Genomic DNA, 9,432 nt, shown 5'->3' on the forward strand with positions numbered 1-9,432 from the left:
GGCTCTGTCTCAAAAAAAAAAAAACAAAAAAAACAAAACTCAGATATATAGGGAGGTGCCTGAAAGTCTCCTGCCTGGTGGGAGCCCCCTCACAGAGCTTCCAGGGAGCGTAAGGGGGGAGTGTACTCTGCTCTCTGCGCTGGCTTGGCTTTTTTACGAAGCAATGTGTCTTGGCAAAGGAGATGTTCTAAATTGCACCGGCATAAATGCAGGAATACTGTCCCTGTGATCATGGCAGCATCTGAAGGTCTCAGCTGACTTCCTCTAGGCAGCTTTGGTGTTAGACAGTCATATAAAATAGGGAATGGGCCCTATTCCACCCCCTGAAACCCCAGAGCTGTCTCTTACCTCCTCCTCAGGCTGGGAACGTTTCCTGTATTTCCCCCGAGTGTCCCTCTGGCCCCTGTCAGACTCCTCCCCAGTCTGATTGCTGTACTTGTGTCCCAGGTAAGTGACTCTCTAGGGAAATTTTGCTTTTTTGTGTGTGTAAGGGAGGGGTGTCCTTGAGCATGTATTAGGGTGGGGAGAATGGAAGAGAGAGGAAGGAGGTTAGTTTCAGCTTTAGAAACTCAGAACAAGTATAGCATTTCAAATTGCCTATTTGTATCAAGTGACTACTATATGCACACCTACTATGTGCATAACTACTATGTGTTAGACTGTGCTCACAGCCTGGCCTCCCCCCTGCCCCAGGAGGCACCTTTAACACAGGCAGGAAAGGGTTTGAGTCCACCCTTGGCATTGCTTTGTCTCTAGATTGGGGGGAGGTCTCACCTTAACCACTAATGAATTGGTCCTTTCTTTTTTAGTGTCATTCTGGTTCCTGGGATGGCCTTGTCACTGTCACAGATATTCCCTGCCAGCTCTGTGCTTCTTGCTGTGTGAGGCACTTGCCCTGTTTTGTAGATGAGAAAACTGAGGCTCAGAGACATCAAGTCACTGCCCAAAGACACACAACTAATTAGTAATGGGGCAGAACTTGAACTTAAGTCTACCTGAATTCAAAGCTGGTATTCTTTAAAAATTTTTTTTCTTAACTTTTAAGTGTCAAAATTTTTAAAAACAAAATTATTTTTGGATAGTCCCTATGAAGTAGGAACTATTATCAACCCCATTCTACAGATGAAAAAACTGAGGCTCGGAGAGCTTTAAGTGTCTTGCCCAAAACCTCTAGCCAGTGAATTGTGTAGCTAGGATTTGAATGCAGGTGGTTCAACTAAAGGCAGATGGCCCTGGGCAGTATTTTAGGCTGTTTGTCTTCAGGGCTATCTTCAGAGCAGAGGCTGTCACTAAATCCTCACAACTGCCACAGGTTGCATCATTCCCATTGCTTTGTCTCTAGATTGGGGAGGAGGTCTCACCTTAACCACTTTGTCTTAGGAGTCTGGGGCTGTCACTTCTTACTTCCTCTTACTCTTAAGTTGTTTAGGGCTTCCCCTGCCTTTTGGCCAAGGCCCTCATTTTACATGAGACTCATTCTCTTGGATTTTACAGTGACTTGTTTTGGGGTTTGGAGGTGGAGCAGTGCTCAGGGCTCCTGGGCTGTGGAGTATAGCGGGTGGGTGTTAGCTGCTCCAGGATTTCCCCACCCACTCAATCCCCTTGACCTTTAGCTGCCCTTGCCCACTGACCCTGAGCTGCTGTTCCTTTTTTTATCTGCAGTGAGATGCTATTTCCATGGCCGGTGGTACTCGGATGGGGCTGTGTTCAGTGTGGGTGGTGACGAGTGTACCACCTGTGTCTGCCAGGTACAGTGGCAGAGGGCTGCAGGGCTTGTTGAAATGGTGGGTGATGGGGAAGGGAACAGGACACAGGATTTTCCTCAGGATGATCTGACCAGGGGTAGACGGGAAACGGGACAACAAAGGTACTACAGGGATTCTTCAGGCCTTTACAAGTCTCCTTAAAGTTCATTCTTTTTTTTTTGAGACAGAGTCTCACTTTGTCACTCTTGGTAGAGTGCCATGGTATCAGCTCACAGCAACCTCAAACTCCTGGGCTCGAGAATTTGATTCTCTTTCCTCAGCCTCTCAAGTAGCTGAGACTACAGGTGCCTACCACAATGCCTGGCTATTTTTTAGAGACAGGGTCTCGCTCTTGCTTATGCTGGTCTCGAACTCCTAAGCTCAAGAAGTCCACTGGCCTTGGCCTCCCAGAGTGCTAGGATTACAGGCTTGAGCCACAGTGCCCAATCTGAAATTCATTTTTAAGCACTGCTGTTAATAGAGCACCTACTGTGTGCTGGGGACATGGCTAACCACGAGAGGTCTGCAGTGCCTTCAGTCTAGAAACACACACTAGATGGGCCATGGGCCAGGTGAGCAAGAAGCCTGAGGCCTTGGAGGGAGGGATGCTAAATGGAAACCTGGAGGACGGCCGGGACTAATCAGGTGAGGAGCCAGGGTGCTATGCCTGGCAGGGGGTACTGTGTGGCCAAAGGGTGGAGGACTGAGGCCAGCCATTCTGGGTGGAGGTGAGGCAATGGGCAGGGGCCTTGGCTGGATTCCCCAGGAGCAGGAGTTTCTTGGTGGTTTACCGTGGGAGTGCTCTCTGAGAAGCCAGGCCAGTAGGGGAGGCAGAGCCGGGCAGGGGTGAAAGTGTGGCACCTCTGGAGGTGCCCAGGGGCCTGGCTCCTGTGCCCCAGTATGAGCTGGTCATCACAGACTCCTTTTGCTGTTCAGGGAGTGAGGGAAGTGACCATGCAGGGATTGGAACATTTACAGTCCTTCGTGAAGAACCCACATCCCTCTGCTCCCTGGAGACTTCTTTGTCACTTCTACTTGAGGGCACACGGAGGGTGAAGGCAGCCTGCAGCCTTCTCTTTAGCCCTCACTGGCCCATGGCCTTGACTCTCTTCCAGAATGGGGAGGTGCAGTGTTCCTTCATGCCATGTCCTGAGCTGGACTGTCCCCAAGAGGAGTGGTGGCTGGGCCCTGGACAGTGCTGCTTCACCTGCCGGGAGCCCACGCCCACAACAGGTGAGGCCATCCTGGGCTTGGATGCCCCGAGGAGGGAGGCTGAACTTCACCTGCCTGAGACTGTTAGTGTGTGTGTGCCCATGCGTTAGTGGTATCTGTGTACGAGTGTGTGTGTGTCTGCGTATCGTGTGTATGTCCATGTGAGTGTATGAGTGTGTATACATGTATGTGAGTGTGCCTGAGTTCTGTGTAGTATGTCTATGTGTGCATGTGTGTTGTGTGTATGAGCATGTCTGTTTTGTGCAGTATGTCATGTGAGTGTGTTTGTGTGTATATGTTTGCCTGAGTGGTATCTGTGTGTGTGTGTGTTGTGTCTGTGTGATACATATGTTTGTGTATGTTTGTTTTTTTGAGACAGTCTCACTATGTTGCCCTCGAGAGAGTGCTGTAGTGTCACAGCTCACAGCAACCTCTAACTCTTGGGCTTAAGCGATTCTCTTACCTCAGCCTCCCAAGTAGCTGGGACTACAGGCACCTGCCACAACGCCCGGCTATTTTTTTGTTGCAGTTGTCATTGTTGTTTTAGCTGGCCCAGGCGGGGTTTGAACCCTCCAATCTCAGTGTATGTGGCTGGCACCCTACCTACTGAGCTATGGGCACCGCCTACATGTATGTTTACATGAGTGTGTCTGTGAGTATAAGTTTGTGTATCAGTGTGAGTGGTATCTGTGAGAGTGTATCTATGAGTATCTATATGTGTGTATGTGTGAACATGCTTGTGTGAGTGTACATGTTTGTGTTTCTGTTGTGTCTGTGTGAATGTATGTAAGTGTACATTTGCACGAGCTTGTCTGTGTTCATGTGTGAGTGGTGTCTATATGTCTGTGTGTGTCCCTGTGTCTGTGTGAAATACCTGTCCTGGGGCAGTGCTGTAGGTCTGACAGGCACTTGAGCCCACTGTCTGCTCTCCCTCCCCATCCCCTGGCCAGGCTGCTCTCTCGATGACAATGGGGTTGAGTTTCCGATTGGACAGATCTGGTCGCCTGGTGACCCCTGTGAGTTATGCATCTGCCAGGTGAATGACAACCTGCTCGCCTTCAGCTGCTCTACCTACTGCTCTGCCGCCTGCTGGAGGAGACCAAGCATCCCCGCCCCTCCAGGGGTGGGCCACCGAGGCTGCCTCGGTCTCCCTCATGTGCTGTCATGCTCTACTTTTACAGAAAGAGCTAGGATCCACTTTGCTGTGTTCTTGGTAGATGGTTCAGGACAGTGGAGCTTGGCAGTCTGCCTCATGCACCATGTGTGACACACTGAGCCTGTGTAGGGAGCTGCTAGCATGAGGAGTTAGGATTAAGCATCCTCAGGGAAGGCATTCCTGGGTATGGACGGTACTCAGGCTGTTTCTATGAAATTTCAGTGCTTTCTTCATGAAGGAGAATCATTGCCCAGCCAATATTTAGATTCATAAAAAAATAACCAAAAAGAAGGCTGGGCTCTTATTTGTAATCCTAGCATTCTGGGAGGCCAAGGCAGGAGGATCTCTTGAGCTTAGGAGTTCAAGATCAGCCTGAGCAAGAGGGAAACCCTGTCTCTACCAAAAATAGAAAAACTAGGCTCGGCACCTGTGGCTCAAGCGACTAAGGCGCCAGCCACATACACCTGAGCTGGCAGGTTCGAATCCAGTCTGGGCCAGCCAAACAACAATGATGGCTAAAACCAAAAATAGCCAGGCATTGTGGCGGGTTCCTATAGTCCCAGCTACTTGGAAGGCCAAGGCAGGAGAATCGCTTGAGCCCAGGAGTTGGAGGTTGCTGTGAGCTGTGATGCTACAGCACTCTACCCAGGGTGACAACTTGAGGTTTTGTCTTAAAAAAACAAACTAACAAACAAAACCCCATAAAAATAGAAAAACTAGCCAGGCATGATGGCCATACCTGTACTCCCAGCAACTTGGGAGGCTGAGGCAAGAGGATCGCTTGAACCCAGGAGATTGAAGTTGCTGTGAGCTACAAAGACACCACTGCACAGAAAGACTTTGTCTCAAAAAGAAAAAAGAAAAAAAAAAAAAGGAAACCTTGCATGGCACTTTGGTCTTCAGAAATAGACATTTTTGGTAGAATAGTTTTCTATAAAAATAGGGTTTTATTATATTTCATGGTTTAGGTGAGCCAGGGTTTCAGGGAAAAGCTGAGGGAATAATTTGGATGGGGCAGAGGGGCTGCCTTTGGCTGCTGTTGGAGGGGGACAGGAAGCCTAGAGGACCATCAGCTCTGAATTTTCTTCTTAAATATGCGAAACCTTTCCCAAGTAGCGGATCTTCTTTAAGGGGGACCTGCCTTCTCCCTGCCATGTCTGGCACCCTTAGGGCATGCCTTGGCCAGTTTGCAGCATTGCCCTTTCTTTTGGGGGCTGGGAGGCAGGGACTGGTGTCACAGGTGGGGTCTTGGTGAAGGTCGTCCTTCCTTCAGGCAGATGGCTCGGTGAGCTGCAAGAAGACAGACTGTGTGGACTCCTGCCCTCACCCCATCCGGATCCCTGGACAGTGCTGCCCTGACTGTTCAGCAGGTAATTCCCTGCCCAGCCCTCTGGCCCCCCAGGGCAGGGCTTCTCAGGGATTCCCTCACCTAGTTCACCCTGTACAAGGCTCCCCTATACTGAGCATTGTACCGGCCTCATCCCATGACATTCTCACAGCAACCCCAAGGGTCAACCCCATCTTGCAGATGAGGAAACTGAGGCTCAGAGAGGCAAAGCAGTTTGCCCAAGGCAGGTCCTGTCTGGGTGCTGGAGGCAGGTGAGAAGACACCCAGAGTTTATGGCCCACAGGAGGGGTGACATAGGAGCTATGCCTGTGAGACAATTAGAGGACATGAGGGGAGATAAATGTGGTACTTTATTTTTTTACAGTAATTTTTACCTTTTTTTGAGACAGAATCTCACTCTGTCATCCTGAGTAGAGTGCTGTGGAATCATAGCTCACAGCAACCTCAAACTCCTGGGCTCAAGCAATCCTCTTGCCTCAGCTTCCTGAGTAGCTGGGATGACAGGTACCCACCATGACACCTGGCTAATTTTTCTATTTTTAGTAGAGATGGGCTCTTGCTTTTGTTCAGGCTGGTCTTAAATTCCTGAGCTCGAGCAATCCACCCACCACAGCCTCCCATGGTGCTAGGATTACAGGCATGAGCCACTTTCCCTGGCCAATTTTTACCTTTTTTCATGACTTCAAAATTAACATTTTGTTGTAGAAATACAGAAATTGTAAATAAAAACAAATTGAAAAGGGCTCTTTACGACTGTTAATCTTGTGGTAATGCCCTTCTCGTCTCTTTGTGACACACACACGCACACACACATTTATTGATGTACCTTATATGTATTTTTTCTTATAAAACTTTCCCCCCTGTTTCATCACCTGCTGTTACACTTTCCAGTATGTGATGAGATCATCATGGTGGCTCAGAGAAGGCATCAGGGGACATCAGGAGTCAGAGAGGGGAGTGCTGTGGGGGAACCTTCTGGGCAGGTGGGGTTTGAGGTGTGGCTGAGTGGGGAGGGCCAGAGAGGATGCTGGGGGGATGGCTGTGAGGCCCTCGCACACACCTCCTATCTGTGAGGGAGTAGAGGAGGAATGTCCCCCCACTCTGGGGTGAAAATGTTAAAGATGGAGACCCTGTGATCCTTTTGCTGAATCCAGTGGGAAAAAAATCAACACCCGAATCAGATGCCCAATTTACACAAGCGTTTAGTCCCTTCCCTTACCTCCCCCTCCCACCAGAGGGACTGCTTGGGGAGGCACAAGGCCTTTGGTGTCCAGATAACTCTCCGACCTTTGTCCTAGTGCGGAGCCAGGTCACTGCCCCCCACCCCCGCCTGTGTTCACTGTGTGCTCTCTGGCAGGCTGCACCTACACAGGCAGGATCTTCTACAACAATGAGACCTTCCCGTCTGTGCTGGACCCGTGTCTGAGCTGCATCTGCCTGGTATGAACCACCCAGATCTGACCTCAGTCTCTGGAAACTCCCTGCAACTGCAATAAGTTCCTGAAACCCAGAGGCAAAAACCCAGGGACCTCCCTGAGAAGGGTCACTTGTGGCTGATGGTGAAAGTCAACTCCTTCTAGCACTGCCCAGGGCGAATCTTTAGATGGAGGCAGAGAAATATTTTTAACCCCAAATGGCAAAAATCCTCTGCTGCTGAATTACTAGCAAGTGTCTCAGGTACTGGCTTCTTGAGGTATAAAATGAGGCCGGGGGATTCTTACCGAGGGGAGAGATGCGGTACACACACCCAGGCTCTGTGTGGCATCTTCTCCATATACACACATCCTCCAGCTCTTCCTCTGTGCTGGGCCCTGTTCTTGACCTTCATGTGCATGAACTTGGTGAAACCACTGGAGAATTTTATGGGGCAGGCACCACCATCATCCCATTCTTCTAGATTAGAAGACTGAGGTACAGAGAGACATAGTCATTTGCATGAGATGCCATAACCGGTTAATCAAAGTTCCAAGATCTGAATCCTAGTATTCTCCAGGATGTGTTTGTGTCCCTCAGGGATACTGCCTCTCAGTCTGAGAAAGTACGTTAGATAGATGTATAATTTAGTACTTGGAAAATAAAAAAAAATTCTTGTCTCACTGAACTATTAATGTCCCTTTGCTGACTGTGTGGATATCAGCCATGCATGCCTGAAAAGTGATGTGGTCTACAGAAGATTGAGAAACTCAGGGTAAACATCCTTGTGGCCATTTACATCCACTGGGGTATTTACCCTGAGTGACCCATGGCACTGGCCCCATTTGTTCACAGCCATGTCCTTTGGGGAGCTTTGGCCTCTGGGTCTTTCTTTATCCTTGGGTTTTGGTCCTTCCCATTTCTGGGCAGTTCATGTAACAGGCAGCTGTTTTTGTTTGTAGCTGGGACTATAGGCACTTGCCATGATAATGAGCACTGGTTCCTGCCTCCTCCCTGCCGTGTCTGGCACCCTTAGGGCATGCGTTGGCCAGTTTGCAGCATTGCCCTTTCTTTTGGGAGTGGGAGGCAGGGACTGGTATCACAGGTGGGGTCTTGGTGAAGGTCATCCTTCCTTCAGGCAGACAGAATAAATGTGATGAAAGTATCACATTTATCTCCCCTCACTGTCCTCAGCCAGTGTTCAACTGGCTAATTTAAAAAATATTTTGAGCTGGGCCCAGTGGCTCATGCCTGTAATCCTAGCACTTTGGAAGGCTAGGGTGGGTGGATAGCTTGAGCTCACGAGTTTGAGACCAACCTGTGCAAAAGCAAGGCCCCATCTCTACTGAAAATAGAAAAACTGAGGCAAGAGGAGCACTTGAGCCCAAGAGTTGGAGGTTGCTGTGAGCTAAGACACCATGGTACTCTACTTAGGGTGACAGCTTGAGACTCTGTCTCAAAACAAAACAAAAATATTTTGTAGAGATGGGATCTGGCTATATTGTCCTGGCTGATCTTAATCTCCTGGCCTCAAGTGATCTTCCTGTATCCCAAAGTGCTGGGATTATGGGCATGGGCCTCTGTACCTGGCCAACAGGTACTTGTTGACAGATGAACTCTGTGGAAAAGGCCAGACCTTTGCCCTTGTGGAGCCTGCATTCTGGGGGGAAGATGGACTCTGAGTAAATGCTACCCTGCCTTCCACCCTGCCATGCTCTTCTTCTGTGACATGGGTTGCTTTGATGGGGTACTCAGTGGCTATCTGAGCATCTCATCAACTCCTCTGAACAAAGGACCTTGTGCATTTTCTGTGTCCTGCAGCTGGGCTCAGTGGCCTGTTCACCTGTGGACTGCCCCATCACCTGTACCTACCCTTTTCACCCTGATGGGGAGTGCTGCCCCGTGTGTCAAGGTGAGTGGGACCAGTTGCCCCAGGTCCGAGGCCCTGGGTAGGTCTTGGCTCTCATGAGGTCTGTCTCCTCTGCCTCTGCAGACTGCAACTACGAGGGGAGGAAGGTAGTGAATGGCCAGGTGTTCACTTTGGATGATGAGCCTTGTACCCGGTGCACATGCCAGGTGAGCTGGGCCTGGGGACCCAGGAGCTGCTTCTTGCCTTTTGTCTATTTGTGAAACGTGGAGCCCCTTAGCCAATGTAAGTCTGCCCTCCTCCTGCCATTCTTCACCTTTTTCTTAAAAAAGTATAGTTTTCATTTTATTTTTTGCCAAAGGATAGTTTTTCTTTAGTCCTTAGAGACTCAGCTCCTTACATGGGCTCTGGCAGAGGTCGTGGGGCAGCACCTACAGGTCTAAGTTGGGGTGGGGGTGTTAGGTCTTTGCTAGGTTCCAGAGATCAATTCCTGATGACTTTTCTGTGAAAGGGACAACTCACTCATTAACGCAGCTTCACATACAGCTTGGGAAGTACTAGGCATTGAGGACATTCACTTCAGAAATGTCCCTGACAGCTGCATCCCCACCTGTGTTTTTTTTTTTTTTTGAGACAGAGCCTCAAGCTGAGCCCCTGGGTAGAGTGCCATGGCATCACAGCTCACAGCAAC

At 49.6% G+C, this 9,432-nt stretch overlaps 1 protein-coding gene across 4 annotated transcripts in view; it reads left to right on the forward strand.

Moving 5' to 3' along the window:
* VWCE (von Willebrand factor C and EGF domains) overlaps nucleotides 1–9,432 on the forward strand; it is a 31,857-nt gene that overhangs the window by 15,793 nt on the left and 6,632 nt on the right. For 3 of the 4 annotated variants that reach the window (XM_003798754.2, XM_023518443.1, XM_012810702.2), the window contains 8 exons: nucleotides 360–447; nucleotides 1,663–1,748; nucleotides 2,861–2,978; nucleotides 3,908–3,993; nucleotides 5,387–5,483; nucleotides 6,819–6,901; nucleotides 8,696–8,786; nucleotides 8,868–8,950. In XM_003798754.2, coding sequence (XP_003798802.1) covers nucleotides 360–447; nucleotides 1,663–1,748; nucleotides 2,861–2,978; nucleotides 3,908–3,993; nucleotides 5,387–5,483; nucleotides 6,819–6,901; nucleotides 8,696–8,786; nucleotides 8,868–8,950 — 732 coding nt within the window. The remainder of the gene's footprint in view (nucleotides 1–359; nucleotides 448–1,662; nucleotides 1,749–2,860; nucleotides 2,979–3,907; nucleotides 3,994–5,386; nucleotides 5,484–6,818; nucleotides 6,902–8,695; nucleotides 8,787–8,867; nucleotides 8,951–9,432) is intronic. The other variant, XM_023518442.1, reaches the window with a different exon arrangement.

The sequence above is a fragment of the Otolemur garnettii genome, unplaced genomic scaffold (genome assembly GCF_000181295.1).
Source record: "Otolemur garnettii isolate 467f Iridium unplaced genomic scaffold, OtoGar3 scaffold00140, whole genome shotgun sequence".
Classification (NCBI taxonomy): Eukaryota; Metazoa; Chordata; class Mammalia; order Primates; family Galagidae; genus Otolemur; species Otolemur garnettii.